This window comes from Alternaria hordeiaustralica, assembly GCF_023758085.1.
Source record: "Alternaria hordeiaustralica strain BMP 2776 chromosome Unknown scaffold_21, whole genome shotgun sequence".
Taxonomy (NCBI): Eukaryota; Fungi; Ascomycota; class Dothideomycetes; order Pleosporales; family Pleosporaceae; genus Alternaria; species Alternaria hordeiaustralica.
Window position 1 is genome coordinate 118,875 of NW_026056793.1, and position 21,015 is coordinate 139,889.

The 21,015-nt window shown below is 53.0% G+C and overlaps 7 protein-coding genes across 7 annotated transcripts; 4 read left to right on the forward strand and 3 right to left on the reverse strand.

Annotated features, from left to right (window-relative positions):
- Positions 1-108: 108 nt before the first annotated feature.
- J4E84_008352 (uncharacterized protein) lies at positions 109-2,096 on the reverse strand (the record flags this gene model as incomplete). The annotated part of the gene is made up of 2 exons (XM_049390928.1): positions 109-1,620; positions 1,668-2,096. The coding sequence occupies 2 exons, from the start codon at positions 2,094-2,096 to the stop codon at positions 109-111; spliced, it is 1,941 nt and encodes a 646-aa protein (XP_049241270.1).
- Positions 2,097-5,336: 3,240 nt separating this feature from the next.
- J4E84_008353 (uncharacterized protein) lies at positions 5,337-5,876 on the reverse strand (the record flags this gene model as incomplete). The annotated part of the gene is made up of 1 exon (XM_049390929.1): positions 5,337-5,876. One exon carries the CDS (start codon positions 5,874-5,876, stop codon positions 5,337-5,339), a length of 540 nt encoding a protein of 179 aa, XP_049241271.1.
- A 354-nt stretch (positions 5,877-6,230) lies between these two features.
- Positions 6,231-6,720, forward strand: J4E84_008354 (uncharacterized protein; the record flags this gene model as incomplete). Its single annotated transcript, XM_049390930.1, has 2 exons — positions 6,231-6,336; positions 6,485-6,720. The coding sequence occupies 2 exons, from the start codon at positions 6,231-6,233 to the stop codon at positions 6,718-6,720; spliced, it is 342 nt and encodes a 113-aa protein (XP_049241272.1).
- Positions 6,721-7,421: 701 nt separating this feature from the next.
- Positions 7,422-11,405, reverse strand: J4E84_008355 (uncharacterized protein; the record flags this gene model as incomplete). The annotated part of the gene is made up of 8 exons (XM_049390931.1): positions 7,422-8,584; positions 8,937-9,960; positions 10,008-10,283; positions 10,337-10,504; positions 10,608-10,731; positions 10,792-10,863; positions 10,913-11,288; positions 11,348-11,405. 8 exons carry the CDS (start codon positions 11,403-11,405, stop codon positions 7,422-7,424), a joined length of 3,261 nt encoding a protein of 1,086 aa, XP_049241273.1.
- A 1,655-nt stretch (positions 11,406-13,060) lies between these two features.
- Positions 13,061-13,624, forward strand: J4E84_008356 (uncharacterized protein; the record flags this gene model as incomplete). The annotated part of the gene is made up of 1 exon (XM_049390932.1): positions 13,061-13,624. One exon carries the CDS (start codon positions 13,061-13,063, stop codon positions 13,622-13,624), a length of 564 nt encoding a protein of 187 aa, XP_049241274.1.
- Positions 13,625-14,919: 1,295 nt separating this feature from the next.
- Positions 14,920-16,304, forward strand: J4E84_008357 (uncharacterized protein; the record flags this gene model as incomplete). The annotated part of the gene is made up of 2 exons (XM_049390933.1): positions 14,920-14,959; positions 15,013-16,304. The coding sequence occupies 2 exons, from the start codon at positions 14,920-14,922 to the stop codon at positions 16,302-16,304; spliced, it is 1,332 nt and encodes a 443-aa protein (XP_049241275.1).
- Positions 16,305-17,145: 841 nt separating this feature from the next.
- On the forward strand, positions 17,146-19,788 carry J4E84_008358 (uncharacterized protein; the record flags this gene model as incomplete). The annotated part of the gene is made up of 3 exons (XM_049390934.1): positions 17,146-17,857; positions 17,904-19,410; positions 19,755-19,788. 3 exons carry the CDS (start codon positions 17,146-17,148, stop codon positions 19,786-19,788), a joined length of 2,253 nt encoding a protein of 750 aa, XP_049241276.1.
- Between the last annotated feature and the right edge of the window lie 1,227 nt (positions 19,789-21,015).

The following is a 21,015-nucleotide window of genomic DNA, read 5'->3' on the forward strand; positions in this document are numbered from 1 at the left end:
ATTACTAAATAAATCATAAACAGTACACATGACCCAACATACATGAGGAGCTCTTCCCATGCAAAAACGCCCAAACACCTATCACCCATCCATCAACCACCCCATCTCCTACGCACCAATAGCCTGAGGATTCCAGAACACACTCTTCGGATCAACCTTTTGCTTCAGCGCCGCCAACCTATCATACACCGCATCGCCATAATACAGCTTATGCGCCGTCGCAGCATCATAACTAGGATCAACATAGTTCAAATACGCGCCAAACGACGTCTGCGGCTGCGCATCGATAATAGCACTATTAATGCCATTAATAAACTCCATGGAATCACCTCCATAGCCATAGTTCTGCAGCACCCACAGACTATCCCTATCGCTGTAGGCAGCAAACTCAGTGTCTTTGCTGTTGATAGCAGAGCCAGGGCCGCCGTAGAGGTTGATGATGACGTAGTATTCCGTCCCGTCGGCTGTCTGTAGGTAATCGTACAGCGCATCCAGAGCGTTGGAAGTAAGACCCGTAGATTCAGGGACGGTGACGGACTTGGCGAAGAAGTCCTCGTGCTCGTCGTACCCGGTCAGCGGCTCTTTGATGCTGGTCTTGCCGGAGACTTTGACCATGTAGTCGTACCAGGCCATGGACTGGACGGTAGCGGTGGGGTTGGGGAGGCTGCGGAGCAGCTCGGGCTTGACTTGTGCGTTGAATTCCGAGACGCTGCCGAAGAAGGCGCCGCTGAGGCTGTAGCCGCCGTAGTTGTCGAGGTAGATGCCGAAGGAGACGCGGTTGTCGACGACGGACGCGTTCTTCGCGACGTCCTGAATGTGCATGAAGGTGTTTGTCCACACGCTCTTGGAGTCGTGGATGCCGGTGAAGCCGAACTCGAAGTATGTGATGCTGGCGGGTGCGGCGTGCGTCTGGAGGTAGAACTTTGTGACGACACCGAAGGACTCGGCTGCGCCCTTGATGGCCCAGAAGATGTCGGGGGATTCTGTGGATGAGGCTTTGATGAGAGATCCATCGGCGAGGACGACGTCGGCTCCAACGACTTGGTCCATGGCTAATCCCCAGTGGCGGGAAGTGTGACCGTAGCCGCCGTGTGTGTAGTGGCCTCCGATACCGACACCAGGGCAGGTACCCTGGGCTACGGCAGCATTGCCTTGAGTGTAGATACCGTCACCTAGATTGCCCAGGCGAACACCTCCTCCAACTGTCGCAATACCAGAGCTCTTGTCGAGTTGGATGGTCTGGAAAGACTGGAGGTTGATCTGCATAGCGCCGTCCTTACCACCGGAGCTGAAGCTTGCGTAAGAGTGACCACCCGACTTGGCCTGAACCTTGAGACCAGCTTGAGCAGCGCATACTACTGCATCTTGAACGTGCTGGTTGGTGGTAGGAAGAACGATGACAGCCGGCTTGAACGGAACGCGCAAGTTGTAGGGCTCTGAGAGCTCAGAGTACTCAGCATCCGAGGTCATCTTGTAGGGCACATCTTTTCCGTTCAAGCATTGAAGAGCAGATCCAGATGGGGTTGACGATGGTGCAGCTGAAGAAGACTTGCTAGTAGTAGATCCCGATCCGGTGTTGCTGCCACAGTTTCCGAAGCCCGACTGGCATCCAGTTCCACACTGCTAAAATCAGTATATAGTCATTCAAAGCGTAGGCGGGTACTCACGTATGCAGATGTTGAACCGCACCATCCACTCGCGCTGCAGCAGTTGCCTTCAGCAAAACCCAGACATGTGTAACCCTTTGTGCCACCACATGTCGCATCTGGTGAGACCTTCTTAGTCGGTGTTGACGCCGGCGGTGGGGCCTGTGTCGACGAAGTCTTGACCGTTACTGGAGTTGCTTTTGATGTAGTGCTGCCAGTGCATGTGCCGAATGCTGAGTTGCAGGTAGCTCCGCAATGATCCGCGGATTTCCCACACCATCCATACTGAGAGCAGCAGTCGCCGTACGAGGAACCCTTGCAAGTGAAGCCTTTTGTTCCTCCGCAGCTTCCGTCGGTTGAGACAGCTCTCTTGTTCAGCGGCGCAGCTGGCGAGGCGGATGCCACACCAATGGACAGCAGGCCTGCAGTAAGAGAAACGAGGAACTTCATCGCGACGTTGAAGATAATGATCCGAGTTCAGTCGACGAAGTTAACCAGGAAAGAGCGTAGTATACCCCAAACGACCGGAATCAGAAGGACCAAACGAACGGACCGACAAGGTAAGCTTACCCTAATAAACGAGCGTGGAAAAGCAAAGACCACGACCAAGGCCTATAGAGTAAGTAGAGTGAGGCCTATACACAAGGGCAAATTGGCCCTCTTAAGACCACAACCAATACGAGAACATTTGCCTCCTTCGCTGCACATCCTCCCGTACCTGCAGCAGCCGCACGGCCTCAACACCACTAACACGACCTCGCACCGCTCCACTCAACACGAACGAAAACTCATTCTACGCTCTAAGATCCACTGCGCAGTGTACCCTGGTGTCGATCTTAGGACAGCTGTGTGCCCGGTCGGTCCTAATACGAGCTTACTACGCAGAGGCCTAAACGGCGGGCGCTCGTGACGAAAAGCAATTTCGCCGCTCAACGGGTCCTTGGATTTCGTACGAGAGACGTGTGCGGCGTAGGGTTGCATTGGGGAAACATGCGACAATGGGAAAGCCTAATGGGATTGCGCGGTAAAGAAAGAAAAGGTTGCGTCGGTCGCGTTAGAAGGGGTATCCTGAATGCAAAGCTCCGGTCAGACCGCATAAGGAAATGACGTCTGTGTCCCCCCGTCACCCTCGCGCATCTCCATCCCTCGCCCCCCAAAACATATACTAATCACAGGCTATCAACACGACCGTACCGTTTCCCGGCAACACCTTGCGATCAGGCCTTCCAAGGCATGACTTTACGGTTATTGCGGTGGGGTAGCAGTAAGCTCTTTGTGGGTTACCGTTGCGGCCCTAACGGCTGGAAGCGACGCTGGGCGGCCCTGCGCGCATGCTATTTTTGGCAGTAAGAGATCTGAGTAAGGGAGTTGCGGCATGCGAGGAATACGAAGCTTGCATGGCTTTGACAACATTGCGATGGGTTGGGAGGGGCTTGGCGATGGGTTTGGGGGAGGGGTTTGGGTTTGTACGCGGATGAGAATGCTGTTGGGTTTGGCTTTGGTGTTAGAGATCGGAGCTTGGGTGATGGGATTGTGCATGCTGTAGCAGATGGCAAGACGATGCCAGGCCCGCTGATTTGAAGTGTCTGGACTTATCGGATAGGCAGTAATTGACTTTGAACAGATTCCATTCAAATCTTTAACCATCATAAAGAGTGCAGACGGAGCCGAGAAAATAATGGTCGCAACACGCGTCTTACACGCTTGCCCAGACTGTCCCGCTCAACCACACGACCTCGCCGTCTCATCCGGTCTGTCCCTCTTCAAAATCTCCGTAGAGTAAGGAGCAGACGAGAGATTGGTGTTGCAGAATTGAAAGCGATGTAGTGGGGTTAGCAGCGGTGGCAGTGGCGGGCGATGTCGAGCTGGTGAGGTATTGTCTGGAGGAGCTGGGACATGTGGCCGATGAGTGGAGGTGTCTTGACTTACCCATTTTGGATCTTATAGAGAGGGGGGGGGGGGTTGTAGGGTGCCGGAGAAGAAAGAGGAGGTGGTGAGGTTGTTGAAGGCGCATGGGGCGACGGCGAGGGGGACATTTGATAAGGTGGACAGAAAGGCGAACGATATGGCGAGGGAGGAGGAGGACGGGGAGAGGGAAGAGAGGGTGAGATTGTGGAGTCAGATTGCGAGGTTGTTCACGCGCAAGAAGAGGACTAAACAGGAGAAGAGTCAGGAGAGGAGTCTTATTGCCGCGGAAAGTCAAGCCTATCTTGCTCTTTCGAAGGAGAAGTAATCCATGCATCCCCGTGTATACTACTAGAACCACCACAAATCCAGCACTACCTGAACCCTCGCCCCGTCACAACAGAGCCCACATCATTCTCAGCATCCCACCCATTCAGAAACTTGTGTGTCGTCCACATATACCGCTGGTGCGCCATTTCCGCCCCGGTCTCTGTCGTGAACCGCTCGACGTACTGCCCGCCGTGCATATGCCGCAGACAACTGACATCAAAACCAACCCCAGGCTCCCTGTATAATTCATCCATACCATGGAAATAGAAATATCGAGCCACGCCCACAGCGCCCAGTCGTTGGAGGTGATATGCATCACGTAAGACGCGGTGGATGGGCTGCTCGTGAGAGAAATTGGTAACGGTGAACCGTTGCTCATCAAATTGAATACTACCCGAGAGGCGGGCAGCGAGACAAGACGCCTGCCAAATGATGTTGGGCGGGCATCCCGCTGCCCTCGTGAACTCGCGTACGATTTGCCATTGATTCTGCTTCTCGTCTGAGGAGAGATACCATGCGTCGCTCATATCGTGGGTGATGTCGTGCGTCATGCATAATACCCACAGGAGTGTGGAATCAATGTCCCGAGCCCATTGATGCGTCCTCTGTTCTTTCCGCAGAATCCACTCGGCGTCGGCGACGACACGCAGGGTGTGTTGGTAGTCATGCAAAACGAGACGCGGGGTGCCGTCGGGATGTGACAGGTAGACTCTGTTCCTGTGGGTACGGACAGCGACGTTGAGGGCCGTGAACCATGCGAAGTCTGCGTCTTTGATTCCGAGGCACTTTGCGCTGAAGAACGGAAGTGGCTTGCGGAACGGAAGTGTCTTGGTGAACGGGTTGAATGCGAAACCACCAAGTGCTTTGTTGGATGTACTGAAGTTGCGATTCCGAGGGCCTCCACCGTGGGCGCCGATGTTGAGATTCGCGCCAGGCCTTGTCATAAAGCCATTGAAAGTGCTTGAGAGCTTTTGGGTCGTTGTGATATCAGCGAAGCGGCGGGACGCAACATTGCTGAGCAGCCTCATGTTGAGATTGGAACTGGAGAAGCTGGTATAGAATAGCAGGGTATATCGAGACAGGTGAGTACATACGACAACGGGGAAGTCGCGCTCAAGGCAACCTTGGAAAGGCGTGATCGAAACAGCGGAGAGGCCTTGCGCTAGTCCATTCGCAGTTTTCAAGTCAAAATGCGAGTGAAGACCATATCAGAGTGACGCGGCGTTCACCTGTCCCCGTTTCTTCCACTGCTCCCTCGCTTGCAAGTGTCGCCGTCCCTGAGTCGTACAACTTCTACATGTATCGTCGCCATATCCCCAGGGCTTGGCGTCTTGTCGCGCGGAACACGCTTGGCGGCTGTCCTTCTCCGTGCCAATATACCGTTCATTGTCGATGCTCTTAGCACAATGGTGCACACTTGGTGTTTGGTATCGTAGCCGTGGACCAAGAATATCATCAACCGCCCACCGTCTTACTATTATCAGCACCCTCAACCTTTTCCTCAGCCCCTTCCCCCAATTCCAATCCATCAACTACCTCCCCAGTCTTCCCCTCTTCACCACCATCCTCCCCATCCTTCTCCCCTGCCAACGCCCTATACTTCCTCCTAGCCTTCTTCCCACTACTAGCCTTCTTCTTCGCCTTCTCCCTCGCCTTGACCTTCGTCCGCGCCCCCTCCCCCAACTCCATCTCCTCAATCCTTTCCTGCAGAATCCGCCTCGCCATCTTCCGGTTTATCTCTCTTGACCGCGTATCCTGGTACTTGACTACGATACCAGTGGGGATATGTTTGAGTTGAACGGCGGAGGAGGTTTTGTTGATTTTCTGGCCGCCAGGGCCGGAGCCTTTGAGGAAGTTTTCGATTAGGTCCGCGTCGAGGAGGGGGGTGCGGGGCGGGAGGGATTTGCCATTGAGGAGGGAGGGAGAGGTGGAGAGGGAAGCGGTTTGGAGGCGTGGGACATTGGGGCGGAAGCGGAGGGCGGGGAGGAGGCGCATTGTTGGGTGTGTTTTAGGGAGGAGGACGGCATGGCGGAGGCATTGCAACAGCATTGGCATCGCTGGTTCCGTATAGAAGCTTCTCGCACTCGTGGTCGTCGATGATGCTGTTCAGCGAATGCGCTAGATTACTCGGGAGCGATCGCAATCAGCTAATCGACCACCCCTGCTCCGAATCTCGTCCCTGAACCCTTCATCTCCCCCGTCATCTACCGCTCCTGACATTTGCGCCTCTATACACGCCTTTTCGCACGCGCAAACACAACGACGCATACCGCAAAGTCTATGATTGACAGGACGACGCTATCCGCCATCCTCCTCCTAGCCAGCGCATCCACGCTCCTCGTCGCCGCAATGCTGTACCCATCCGCCCTCCTCCGCTGGTTCCAGCGCAAGCGCTATCAATATGAAGTCACCTTCTCGCTATACATGTTGACGTCGACTGAGAAGTTCATCTTCAGTACGTCTTGAATACCCTGTTTTACCGCATCAAATCGCATTCTCAACTCGATTCTTGGAGATGAGCCACCGCCCCTATCCATGTCGCTTTCCTCACACACCGACCTTTGGTTCTATTTGAAACAGTTACTAATGAACTATCTCTACAGACTCCGTACTCTTCCTCCTCCTCTCCCTCCTCATAATCGCCGCGTCGCTGTACCTCCCCGAGCACCTGACCATCATCGCAAACCGCATGTTTTACTACCTATCCGGCAACCACGATTCGCTTTCGAGTAACTCAGTACCTAAATCCGGGGGTATCGATACAGGGGTTACGCCGAATGGGCCGCTGGGTGCGGGTGCGGGTGCTATGAACAATGGGCGGGGGATGATGGAGTTATAGGGATACAAGCGGAATGGATTAGAGAGGATATCCTGGAGATGACGGGGTCTGGTGAGGGGCGTCGAAGCTCTGCTTTGACTGGGTGCCCTGGGAACATGGCCGCGTGTTGGAGGGTATGAAGTCTTCGGCTTGTTGCGCCCCGACGGAGTCAGGCTTCTACCGCCTACCCTGAGACGACAGTACGGACTCCAGACACACAACAGTCCCAAACACATGCATAAGGAAAGGCGCAGGAAGGAGTTCCATTCGCCAATTCAGGCATACCTACATACCTATTCCCTCACGACTATAGACGTACAATAACCTCAGTAATGTTAATACCAAACCACCACCTCATTCTCTCCACGCCCCGCAGACGCATCGTATGTATCTCGAATGATTCCCTCAAGAGCATGCACACAGCACGTCACATCCAGCAAACACATCTCGACCCTAGCCAGCACCTCACGTGAACGTCGCAGCATGCGCTGTGACATGCTTCGTATATGCATCATGCATGTCCGCCAGCATCTGTCACATTCCAACTGCATGATACATGGGCGGCTATGCTCGACGCCGAGATCGGACGACTTGTCTGTATGCATGTTTTGTACTGTGATGTGACGTGACGTGACGTGACGTGGCTCAAGTACCGCTGTGGTAGACCCCCGACAAATTGGAACTGAGTTAGTCATAAGGAGTTATACACAGAATCTAAAGCTCTATTCCCTATTAGAGCACCACCAAGGCTCATGATCCATACCCCCCTCCATATCCGAAATCAACCCCTCAGCCCCCAGACTCTCCAACCAAGCATTCATACACTCCCTCAACTTAATCTTCATCTCCGCCTCATCGCCCACACCAGCCGATAACGGCGGTGTATCCTCCAGGCCATCATCAGCTCGATTGAGGAACGCAGGCCAAAAGTGTTTGTTCGCTCCCGCAACAGCACGGTATAGCGTTCTGACCTGGTCTTCCACCGTTTGGATAACCGGTATCCACTCTTCTTTCTCGCGGCTGTCGATGATGGAGAGGATGATGGTGCTTTTGCTATCTTTCACCTCGGTGGAAGTTTTACCGTGTTTCTGGAATTTCATCTCGTAGACCATGCGTAGCTTGACTAGTAAGATGGCGAGGAGGAACGTGAACGACTCGGACGCAGCAACCGTAGACCCGGGTTCTCTGAGTCGCTCGAAGACTTCAGCCGATTCAAACGCGTCTTCGCCGGTAAGAGGTAGATGTTCGGATGTCCAGTCGTGTTCTTCGTCGGTCCCTCTTGTGACCCACCACTTGCAGAAGTTGTAGCAGTCTTGGTCGCGTTTTAGGCGGAGGAGGAGCCAGGGTACGAGGCAGCGCATTTGTAGATGATCCGCAGAATCCAATCGTAAAAGGGCAAATGCTTCGTCTAATGCTTGCTGCACCGCTGCTGTAGTATTGACGCTATAAAGCTCATACAGCAGATCCCTCCTCCGGTACACATACTCCCTCGTCGCTTCATACTCCCAAAACCTGCCACCCGCAGTCCCAAACGGGTCTTTCGGCGCACCCTTATCTCCCGAATCCCGTTTCAGCGCATCCTCAGAATCAGCGATGAGGCCGTGAAGTTTTTGGATTCTGTCGCACAATGTCTGGTGGCTTGCCTTGTCGAGGGCTTGATGATCGGAGCTGCAGTAAAACATGGCATTGCAGTCGCTGCATAGAATGAGATTCTCCTTTTCGAGACAGTTTCTGCATCGTCCCATGAGACCGTAGGATTTCTTGTAGGGCAATGGCGCATAGTGTTCGATCACGTGATGCGTACGCGGCGGCGCGGGATCGGGGTTGGACGCTTTGCGTTTGCGTGGTTTTGGAGATGCGTTGTGTTCATCCATTGTTGCTCGGTCTGCAAGGTGATTATACTAATTGTTGCGAGTGATGAAGTGGTAATGCGGATGGGATGCGTTGAGATGAAAAACGGTGAGCGGGCCCAGGTGGCGTTGCTAAAATAATGGCGGTCGATCGAGAAAAACGAAGTCGCATGCGCGACAACAATTGGCCGAAATAAGCAGAACCCCGATTGAAAGAGGTCCAGAATATGCTTGGGGTATGTTCAAAATTTTATAGGCGCTGCGCGTGTCGTGGTGTCACGAGTTTTGACATGTGAGGCACCGTGAACATCAGACCAAGCACTAGGCTAATACTCGCAACTCGTATGACCTCTTGGGTCCATATAATCGGTGTTTATCAGGCCGTACCCTTAAGGTTGATAACGGTAGCGAACATCAAATCCCTGATCCCACCTAATCCTCTCTCGGTCAGCCACTGCAATACCATGACCTTGTACCCGTTTGCACCCTCCCAATCCACGTCCACGCCACCTTTACTCTTGAGCACCTCTAGACTCTTCTCACTAACAGGCCCGTCGTGATACCGTTTGACATTCTGCTCACCCGCTTTCCCAACCTCCCGCTTCTCGACCGCGCGCCACGCCGCCGCAGACAGCGACGCCAACCACGCATTATACGACAACGTAAACGCAGCCCCAATAGTGTATCCACGATCTACCCTCCGTAGATACTCATTAAGTGTACCCCTCAGTATCGTATCGCAATACAACCCCTTGCTCTTCTGATCTTGAACGAGAAGACCACGAGAGACCCACACCAAATTGTACATGTCGCGCAGACACCAATTGAATGCATCGGTAACTTCTGCGGGGTAGTATGTTTTGACCGGCTTGGGATGCGCATCGAAAGCTAGCTTGTAGGAGCCAATGATGCCACAGATGCGGGCAAGTGTTGTTGGGGAAGCGTCCTGGGAGAGTAGGTAGACGAGGTGCATCGGTGGGAGATGGATGGGGATGATGTGTGGTTTCGAGGAGGTGCTGAGGAGTTCGTAGAACGAGAGGATGGATGATGTGAGGTTGGTACTGAAACCTGGGGGGGTTGATACGAGAGCCGAAGTGAATAGAGTTGCCACATGCTCAACTAAATCGCTCAGTACTTCCTGTCTGGTTTCTCTTTGTTCAGAAGGTCCAGATGCTGTTTGTGTCATTTGGTGCTGCAGTAGAGCCGTGTAAAAATCGACAATCTTCGTGTACGCAGTCAGGCCACGAGCTGCTAGGGCTCGTTCGACAGGGGACAGGTAGGTCGTATGGGCGTCCTCAAACACTTCAATCGGAATGTAGGAGACGAGTCCCAATAAGGATTGAGAGTCCTTCTGACCATCCCATATCGGGAGGTACTCGCGAAGAAACCCTAGTACCGTGGGATGTAGTGACTTTGATCAATTAGCCAGCTGCACGTGAAACATGCCAACGCACTTACCTTAGTGTACTGGGCGTACCTGAGAAGTCCATCGAAGATTTCAGATAGATACTTATCGTTTGCAGTGCCTTGTCGGTACTCCTCGAACTGCTCTTCCAGGCATGTCGCAAGCCAATTTCCTAATCGACTGGCTGTGATTGGTGATGGCTTCAAATCGATGTACTTCTGTAGCAACGGGTCCACGAGGAGCGCTATCAGCTGGCCCGGTGGCTCTATCCTGTCGAGCTTTTCCACAAAATCGTCCACACTATCAATGCCCTCAAGGGTTGCTGAGCTCTGTCACACAACATTAGTACCCGCCAGAATGATGAACAGAGATGTTCGCCCACCTCGGTCGCATGGTAGGTATGCACGTCCGGAATCGCCGATCCTTTGCTGCCCTGGAGTCTTCTTCGTAGCACCTTGAAACCGTTCTGGCCGTCTACATTCGAGTCATCTTCCGCCACACTAGCCTCTTGGATGGCAACGATCTTGGCTTGCCATTCGGCATCAGGTCGCTATTGAGTTAGCTTGCATTCGGCAGTGCCACAAGGAGATGCGGGGAAGTAGCGTGGGGGATCTGAGGTTGCATTTGTTGTGGTACGAGGGACGGATACTCACCGGAGCGAACGACTTCCGGCTTGTGGAAGTGCTTCCGAGTATTATATCGGGGTAGTAATCCTTGTAAACACGGAGGAGACCTTGGAGCGCAGGCTCGTTGCCGAGGCCGCGAGACAGCTCTAGTCTGGAGTAAGATTAGTTATCGGTATCTACATCGTATTGATGCTCAAAACCCTGTACATACAGCTGTTGAATCCGGAATGGTTTAACGTGTTTCCTACGGGTGATCAAGGACAGCAGATGGCACAAAGATGTCCTGCTAAATTTAGCACTTATGTATTTGGTGACAGGCCGAAGTAACACACCTGATACTGATCATGTCGAGCATACCAAACAGCACACCATATAGTCGGGACAAGACGCTCGAATCTTCCACGACCTCATGGATTGCGATGAGCCATTTCACAAGACCGTCTTGTGTACCGGGCGAAGGCTTGCCCTTGCCCTGCCCAAGCGCACCAACAACAGTAATGACAACATCGCCTGGAACCTTTTGAGACGGGTACAAGTTCTTGATCAAAGTCGTGATGGTGGTTTGGTCTAGCAGGGTCTTCACCGACGCGAGCTGCACTATGTCTCGCAGCGCATCCTGGTCAAGGCCATCTTCCGAGGCGTAACGGCAGATGACATCGACTATGCTGGAGACCTTGACGGTCCGTTGCTTTGCAGTTGTTCTAGATGCTGCAGGCCGGTGTAAGCACTGATCCTGACCGGGCTCGTTGCCGCATATCGACACCTACCTTGATGCAGTAAGTTTAGCGTCTCCTGCAGCGTGGGCCGCTCTTCTGCTGAGTCCATCAGTAGCTGGCTTGGAGCGAAGTCGATGTGGGGTTATCGGCGACCGATGGCATCACACTGCCAATGCAACGCGCATACAGTAAGACAGTTGTCAGCTGTTGTTGTGTGAGCCGTTGATGGTGCAGACGCGTCGCGGTGGTGGTTGTTGACAGCCTGATCGCGCCTTCCCCGTTTCGATGGGCTACGAACAAGCGAGCAGCCCCGCTAACACATCGCGGTCGACACACCCTTTCCACAGTTCACTCTGCTCGCACCAGATTGCTTCAACGATGCCATCAAATATCACCAGCCGCGACATCATCGCCAATATTCATGTGTGGGCACACAGCAGCGCGGCTGCCGGTCTGGCCATCCGCGGCTCGTTCACGCTACTCGTGCTTGATTCAATCAATCGTGCAGATGTCACCCGCATGGCCGTGTCATCACTGGAGCATGCATCGCGCCTCTCGCCATCGCCACATCGAGGTCAACCCTTTGTGTTACACAGCAAGCATCAAAATGTAATGATTGCGGCTTGCGCAACTGCTACTGGCCCGCCATGGGTGGTAGCCTTGCGGGTCAGCCATCAACTCAAGCACGCCTCCTGCAACCTTGACTCGAATTGTACTGACCCCCGCGCGTTGTACGCCTTGCCCGCGATGACAAGCACGCGTCGGGTATCGACTTTCATCATCAACCTGACTGTTGGTCCTTGCTTTGGAATGAGTGGCAGGCTTTCCTTGAATCGTCAATCTCTATCAGGACGGCCGACGGGCCTCTAAGACTGCCCTTCATCTACAGTAGGCTGACACGCGCATCTCAAGGCACGCAATGTGATCAATGTGGAGCCTTGGATCTGCGACTAGATGTGGCGTCATCTATTCTCGATACACGATCCTGCTGCTACCCGATGCAACCGTCGCCGTGCACTCATACGCCCGCTGTGCTCCTTACTGACATGCGCGAGCACGCTACGGCAACGCTTCTGTCGTGTCAGTCATGGCTACGGACGGGAAAACGTCATCCAATCGGTAAGATCTCCGCCCACTACGGTGGTGGATGCACTTCTTTATCTACACCGGAGAGTGCCTGGCCGCGGTCATGTACTACTTTCTTCGTTCTTTATCTGGTACCACCCCAAGTATTACTATCTATCGTATTGACATACATCTTCAGGAACTTAATTCCAATCGAACAGGGTGGGAAGAACTTCAGGTACTATTAACAAGGTCACGGTCCACTTAGCGATCCACAAGCACTCGACATCAGCACCTCATTTGACGATTTCTGGGGTGGCTACTGCCAACCTTGCATAGCTGCTTTTTGTACTCCTGAGTCCCATAGCCGGGACCGCCTACCTTGCCATTCAGCATAACGTCTTACGCCCGTTGCCGGCTGGCTTCGGCTTGCAACGTCAACCGGCACAGTGTTCTGACGGTGTCTCTTCCCTGCAAAAGCAAGAGTCGATTCGCTATGGGAACTTGAGTTGGCGATCGAGATATAAGAGCCGCGCTTTTGCAAACGATGCCCAAAGCAATCTCAAATCTTCCTCTCGACTGGCTCACCTAAGACCTTTTGTGCTTTTCTACCGTCACCATAGTAACATCCGCAGCTGCGTAGTGATGGGTGAACGAAAAAGCCAACCGTCCTCAAAGAGCAACACACATCGACCCAAGATGACTTCAGCATCTAGCAGGTCGACCGCGACGCAGAATCCGTCTTCCGGAACCGCCAAGATTGTACGATGCCCAACGCAGACTCTTGAACGATTGCGGCGCCTGAACGAAGCAGAAATCATCACCTTGTTCACCCCCTTCGTACCTCATCCGCCATCGACGACACTCGCGAAAGATATGGACCCTTTCGAGCCTCTCGGTCGCGCTCTACCAAGACAAGTACGACACGTCCCATACCGTCTCGACTCTGGCATGACAGAGATGCACGCCGATTTTCTGCCAACCAGCGGAGCAGTCATCGTCATCATATGCGCCACCTCGAATGTCATCAGCAAGCATGCTCAGGCTTTTGAACGGCAATTGAAGTTCGCACGGAGCATCTCGAAAAAGATACCGAAAAGCGATACTATACCAGGACTTCCAATGATTCTCATTCTCATCGACGATGGCGTTATGGGCCAGTCTTACGTCAATGCGGCATACGACTTTCCAGCACTTGTCACTGTCAATGACTACACTACCGCAGCACTCGTGAATGCGGTACACGTCCTATTCGGCAACTGAAAGCCCATTGTTCCCGTACGACATTACCTGGCGGTTTCACGCTCCAGCGCAAGAAACAAACATGGTTATGAATAGCTCGGAAGTGCGGTTCAAAAGATACAGTCGATCTACCTTCCTGCTCACTACACGTAACTGTACGATACGTCCTCACTACAACGATGGATGACATGCAGCCACAAACCTGCAACACATCACTCGTTCTTATTTGTCACCATTTCCACACGTTATACACCATGTATACATAGCATTCCAGGTGGCGCGACGTCGCTTCAACTATTCCATCATCATCTGTGGACAGGTCTTGTCTGTTCGGAGGCAGTTCTTCTGGTATATCTAGTTCGCAATATATCAATACATCAATTCTCCCTCTCAATCATCGTCGACTTCAGGGTGACAAAGGCTCATTGCACGAACGCGCCCAGAAAACATGGCCACGTTCATCAACGCGGATAGTAGTAGAAACGTACGTCAACAACGGACATGTACTGGCACCACCTCAACAGCTAAGGAGCGACGTCGTATGCAAGAAGTTTCGAGCTCTAAGGATAAGAGCGGGTTGGGTAGGATCAGGGACGTTATGCTCGCTACCGTTATCAACTTGAAGAGTACGACGTAAAGCAGATGACATCAAGAGAATGTCATAGTACTGTGAGAACCCATATCGCGATCTGATATCAGATTTGGTGTTCGTGGTACTCTATGAGCTTCTATTTAGCACGAGACGCTGATAGATAAGTGGTTCCAACCTGGTTCCAACTGAGTTCCAACTCAGTTCCAACCGGTCTTTACCGAGTCTTTACTCAGTCTTTACTCAGTCTTAACCCAGTCTTAACTGGCATATTTTGTCCACCATGCCTGATAGACTATTGACAAGCCACTGAACTCACGGTATGTATCAAAATCTCAACACCGTGTATCTACTAGAGACACATTCTAATTACTTTCTAAAAGTCTGTTCATGTGAGCCGGTTTAACCTCGGCTGACCCTGACTTCGCATCTTAGCTTTGTGAGCTCGGCTGTCCTCGAAATTCCTCCGACATGCTCAGCTGTCCCTCGCTTCGAGCTCGGCTGTCCTCGATCCAAACTCGGCTGTCCTCGAAACCACAGTAGCTTCAAGTTCGGCTGTCCTCGAAACTTGCTCCGATAAATTCGGCTGTCCTCGCACATTCCTCCGATTCTGCGCTCACCGTCTTTTCTCTTGTTCCATCTCATTTTCTCCCAACACCAGTGCATCACAACCCGTCGTCGTCGTCGTCGTCACCGCCGCAACGTGTTTACTCCCCCGCATCTCACCATGGACATCTCCGATTACATTAAAATGCGCGACAAAGAAGGTCAGTCGATTTCAGCGTTCTGTATCCGCGATACTGATTCTATGGTCCTCAAGACACGGCGGCTTACCATGCTGCTCGCAACGCCGATCGGACAGCAGGCAAACGCCCTGCACCCGGCACTGATCCCAATCCCTTACATGGACCCCAGCCGAACGAAAACAACCAACAAATTTCATTCAGCGTGTCCCACGACCTCAAATGGGGGTGCCCCATCTGCCCCGAAAAAGACGACATCAGCCGCGCCACCCTGAACCCAAACCTCAGCCGCTGCAGTGCCTGCAGGGTAGTCTACTACTGCAGCCCAGAACACCAAGCTGCTGATCGACCAACACACAAGACATTCTGCAAGAGAATCCAGAAAGCCACGTTTGTCCTTGAGAAAGAGGAAGCTGCGCTCAAGGCCCACAAGGCAAAGAGGGGTTCGCCGAACCCTTTCAACACCAAAACCGACGATGTCTGGAAGAACGAAGTAGCAAGGAAATACATGCTATCAGGCAAAGAAGTCGTGCTTGAGATGATTCGCATCAACACGAAGACTGCCTTGGAAAAGGCGCTGGAAATTATTGACGCCTTGACGAAGATGAGTTATAAAGACCCTATGGGACTGCGGTGCATCACACCCTTTCTCCTCATCCGCCTAGGTCAAGATCAAGAATGTTACAGCCTCTGTGAGTGGTGGGTCATAGAGGGAAATCACAGTAATTACGACTGGCGGAACCCCGTCGTGATGCAAAATCACATGAAAGAAGATTCGAACGTGTTCGACTCGGTCAAGAGGTTCACAAAGGTTAGAGACTACCGCACCAAGGTGCACCAATACAACCCGCCCAGCGTCTCTGACCTGTCCCACCTCGTCGCCGTCACGCTCGTCAAGATACGTGCTCGCTGGGGCCTCCTGGCGACTCGCAACTGCAAGGTAGAAACGTTCCAGGACCATGTTTGTGCCAACTTGGTGTGGAACAATCCAAAGATCAAGATACGCGAACTAGAGGATTGTATCCCGTTGATCAACGAGCTGGAGGAGCACATCACGAAGCTATATATTGCGGTTGACGGGATGAACCCGCACTTTTGGCCTGCCTTGTTGAATCCGGGCGACCACTTGACGGCTGTCCCAAACCAGGTACATTGGGGTAGCGTGGAAGAGATGCAGAAGACGCTGCAAGAGTGCTATAATGCTTGGGCGGAGACTGAGGGCGCGATTGGTCTCATCAGGGAGTTGTCGGATATCGCCATTGGCGAGGATCGTAAAGTGGCTGCATTGAGTCCAGAAGAGTATGAGGCTGAGCGTGCCAGGTTTTTGGGTTCTGAGCGTTCCAAGCGTCCGATGCCTGAACCATGGTAATGCATTGAAGATGGTTGTTTCTTCAGGTTGTCAACGCTGCTGGAGTTTTAGAGATGTGTAGCTTATTATTAGCATCCTGATGCAGTCATCGCATGCGCATCGCACGGAGCACGCACGTCAATCTAGGGAAAAAGTGAACACCCTAGGGTGTACATCGATGCCAAAACACCCATCTTACATGTACTCACCTTAATGTAGTCTGCAGACCTGTTCAATCTTTCCCTTGTGTGAGGTGCATGTGTCAACCGTTTCTTAAAATCACGATTGCAGCGAAGACGACTGTAAACAAGGCGGATATATTATACTAGACTTTCCTCAACAGTTGTGAAGCGGCGCCGCAAGACTCACCGAGCTCTGCGGATGGAGGAGGCAGGGCCAGACTTGGGCCTCGGACACTAATGTCGGGACGTGAAGATGCGTGGGTCTTCCTAGCGGGAATGACTCGCGGCGACGGATGTTGTTTTGTAGTTGTTGACGAAGAGCATCTCAATGATCCATAGGGATACATCGAGAGGTTGTGTAGAGTCGCATGAATTGAAGTACAGTGCGGACATACATTCTAGTGAACATAACGCTGAATGATTCGTGTGAAGAGAGCTGGGATGAAAGCGGAGCTGCAGCTATGACGCTCGCGGGACGCGAAACACGTGCGCCCAAGGTTCCTGGGCATTGGCTGCGCGCAGCTCCCCACCAGCTAAACCCAGCTGCATTGCTTCACTCCCAATCCTCCATGCAGAGCTTTCCGGCGCCGGCAATTCTTCCATCCTGACTATTGCTACTGCGCGTCGCGACTGCTGGAGCTCCCACTTTCCTGCAATCAACTACACTCGCTCGCTAAGCCATGAAGTTCGGCACGACACTGCGCAAGAGCGTGTATGCGCCGTGGAAGGACAAGTACATCGACTACGACAAGCTCAAGAAGCTGCTCAAGGATAACGAGGATGACGATTCCTGGACCGCCGACGACGAGAGCGCGTTTGTCGACGAGCTGGCCAATGTGCAGTTGGAGAAGGTGCACAACTTCATCACCGACATCTCGCAGAAGCTGCGCGACCGCACGACGGCATGCGAGAAGAAGCTGGAGCCATTGGCCATAGGGATCCAGGCGGAGGGCAAGGAAGAGGCCAAGGACGGCCAGGAGAAGAAAGAGAGCAATGGTGAGGGCTTGTTCGGCGACGCGTCAGGCGAAGCGTCCAAGAAACCCGAGCCCAGCCAGCAGGAGAGGGACAAGATCCTCAAGGAAGTCCTGCGCGAGCTCGACAACATCACCAAGGAGACCAAGGAGCTCGAGAGCTTCAGCCGCATCAACTTCACCGCCGTCATCAAGGCCACCAAGAAGCACGACAAGATCCGCGGCAGCTCCTACCGCCTGCGGCCCTTTATCGATGCGCGCATTGCCCGCCACCCACTGCACACCGAGGATGCCTCGCCGCTGCTGTACAGGCTGTCGGCGCTGTACTCGTTCGTCCGACAGAGCCTGGAGGGCAAGTCCAAGGAGGCCTTGTCCTTTGGCGAGACCAGCACCGACGGCGAGGGCTTCACCTCTCACAAGTGTAGGCACACCATACATCATTGGCAGATATAAGCTAACACACACAGTCTGGGTCCACATGGACAACCTCTTCGAAGTCAAGACCGTCATCCTCCGCCGCCTCCCCGTCCTCGTCTACAACCCCATGTCGTCCAAGGTCGCCGAGGGTACCCAGCGCGACCCTACCATCACGTCCATTTACTTCGACAACCCCAACTTCTCCCTCTACTCGGACAAGGTCAACGGCAAGCCCGATGCCTCTTCGCTGCGACTCCGGTGGTACGGACAGCTCGGTGAGAAGCCCGAGATCATGTTCGAGAAGAAGGTCATCAAGGATGGCAACGCTGCCGAAGAAGTCCGCTTCCCGATCAAGGCCAAATACGTGCAGTCTTTCCTCGAAGACAAGTACCACATGGAGAAGAGCATCGAGAAGATGGAATACCGCCCCAACAAGAACCAGGAGGAGGTGGACAAGTTCAAGAAGTCTGTAACAGACATTCAGAGCTATGTCAAGGAGCAGAAGCTGCAGCCGATGCTGCGCGCCAACTACACCCGCACCGCGTTCCAGATCCCCGGCGACAACCGCGTGCGCATCTCCCTAGACACCAACCTCGCCCTGATCCGCGAAGACGCCCTGGACGACGACAGACCCTGCCGCGACCCCGAAGACTGGCACAGGCGCGACATCGACAACGGGCAGATGGAGTTCCCCTTCAAGGCGCTCAAGAAGGGCGAGCTCCACAAGTTCCCCTACGCCCTCCTCGAGATCAAAGTCAAGGGCCTGAAGAAGTACGAATGGATCGAAGACCTCATGCACTCGCACCTGGTCAAAGAATCCCCCCGCTTCTCCAAGTTCGTCCACGGCGTAGCCAAGCTCTTCGAAGACAACGTCAACACCTTCCCCTTCTGGCTCAGCGAAGTCGACAACGACATCCGCAAAGAACCCGAAGCCGCCTTTGACCAGGAACAAGAAAAGAAGCGCAAAGCAGCCGAGGACGAATTCGCAGTCGGCTCCCTCTTCGGCGCCCGCGCAAGCCCCAGCTACCGCGCCTCCATCGCCTCGCCCGTCGGCTCACCAGCCGCGACACGGTCGTCCGTCCCCAAGAGCGCCTCCGCAGCCGCCCACTCCATGCCCGTCACCAAACCCCCCTTCCCCACAATCGGATCGCACCTCTCCCAGCGCTCGCACCGCGACACCGACACCGCCAACGCCGCGCGTATAAACGAAGAACCCGATTCCGACGACGAAAACACCCTCCTCCTCGCCGGTGGTTCCAACGGAAAACAGCCCAAGAGCAGCAGCAGCGGCGGTCTCGCCTCCCTCTTCCCCTCCTTCTCCACCTCAAAATACGCGCGCAAACAACAACGCGCCATCCAACTCCCGCCCGGCATCCGCGACCCAGGCGTCTGGATCAAAGACCAAGGGCCCGTGCGTGTAGAAGCTAAAGTCTGGCTCGCGAACCAACGCACGTTTATCAAGTGGCAGCACGTTAGCGTCTTGCTCGCCTCGTTGAGTCTTGGGTTGTATAATGCAGCGGGTGAGGGCAATGATATTGCTCGCGCGCTTGCGGTCGTGTATACGTGCATTGCGGCTTTTACGCTGGCGTGGGGGTATGCGATGTATATTTACCGCGCGAGGCTTATTAGGGAGAGGAGTGGGAAGGACTTTGATGCTGTTACGGGGCCGTTGGTGGTTTGTGTGGGACTGGCGGTTGCGTTGTGTTTGAATTTTGGGTTTAAGGTATGTGTATTCTTTTCCCCTTCTGCTCTATCCATCTATCTGTCAGGGATGTGATGGGAAGACGGATTTTAGTGGATGACATTGCTAACGTGTGATATGTATAGTACAACGCCCTCGTCAAGGAAAGACAACACCATCTCCACCACCATCACGGCGCTGGTAGTGTTGTTAATTCTAGTTTTGGGGCTGAACAGATGGAACTTAGGGTGTAAGAACGCGTTCGTTTAGTCATGGTATTGTTGTTCGAAAGAGAAAAAGGGGACTTGGGTTGAGTTGCGTTGGTTTGAGTTGGGCGTAGCTGCATGTATCTTTGTACAACATCAGATGAAAGTAATAGTGATGATACGGATTGTTGAATGGTACAGCATTCTTCATCTTTGTCATTCGTGATGGGTGATTCGGGACTCGTGAAGTGTTGTCTAGATGGCTACATGTCACGGTGTAAGTGCGCGGTGCAAGGGTAAAGTAGCCGCCACGAATAGCTCTTGAGATATTTTGCTGAATTGTTACTAGTATGTAGCCCCCTTGGTATACTTTAGCAACGCGGTTCGGAGACATCTTGTTATGCGTGCTAACGGCTTGATAGGCGTCAGCTGGTAGGCAGATTGGATGGAGAATCGGGTACATGTCAGCGCTATTATGGTCTAGCTCTCCATGTGAGGAGGTACAGTTCAGGGGCTGTGCGATCATACAGGTTGTACAGGTTAGTGACTTGGTATGTCAGAGTGGTCGTTGTGTGACATTGTGATGGTAATCATCACAGATGCGCTAGAACGTAATGATAACTTATTGAACTTGATCAATTGGATGGATGAGATGTTTTGTGAACACATTGGATCTTCTGAGTAAAGCTGATTGGAGGTGAGGCGCTATGATCGCATGTATGGAAGTGTGATGATGGGATGATGTTGTGATGAATACGTGTTTTACAAAGATTTTGTGCAGGAGGGTTCTATGTGATGGTATGCAAGAAGGACGTGCGTCTTGTATACTGTTGTCGCTACGTTATGTGGACGTATACGGCAGCTTAGATATCATCTGCTTATCCGGGATGTAATGGTGGTGCGTATGCGGCAGAGCTGTATGCTACTGGTTATGTTCTGAAGTTTTTGACACACATCCGGGCTTCGCCGAAGATGGAAATCCTGCGGAGGAGATTACACAAATCTGCCTCATCTCGTTTCTCTCACATGGTTGCTAAACATAGCGATGGCTCAACAGTTCCTCAGTTGGTGGAGTTGGTGTAATAAGGGATGCCTCAAAAGGTACCTCTAGCGAACTCCACAGCCCACCACCAACACATTCGTGCGACGAGCATGCGACAGGTGCGTCGTAGGACAAAAGTCTCCGCTGTTTTCTTGTTGTTGTGTGCAACAGGTGTTGTGCCGTCTATTAATATTCAGCGAGAAGAAACATCGAACAGAGGCATGTGCGAAAAG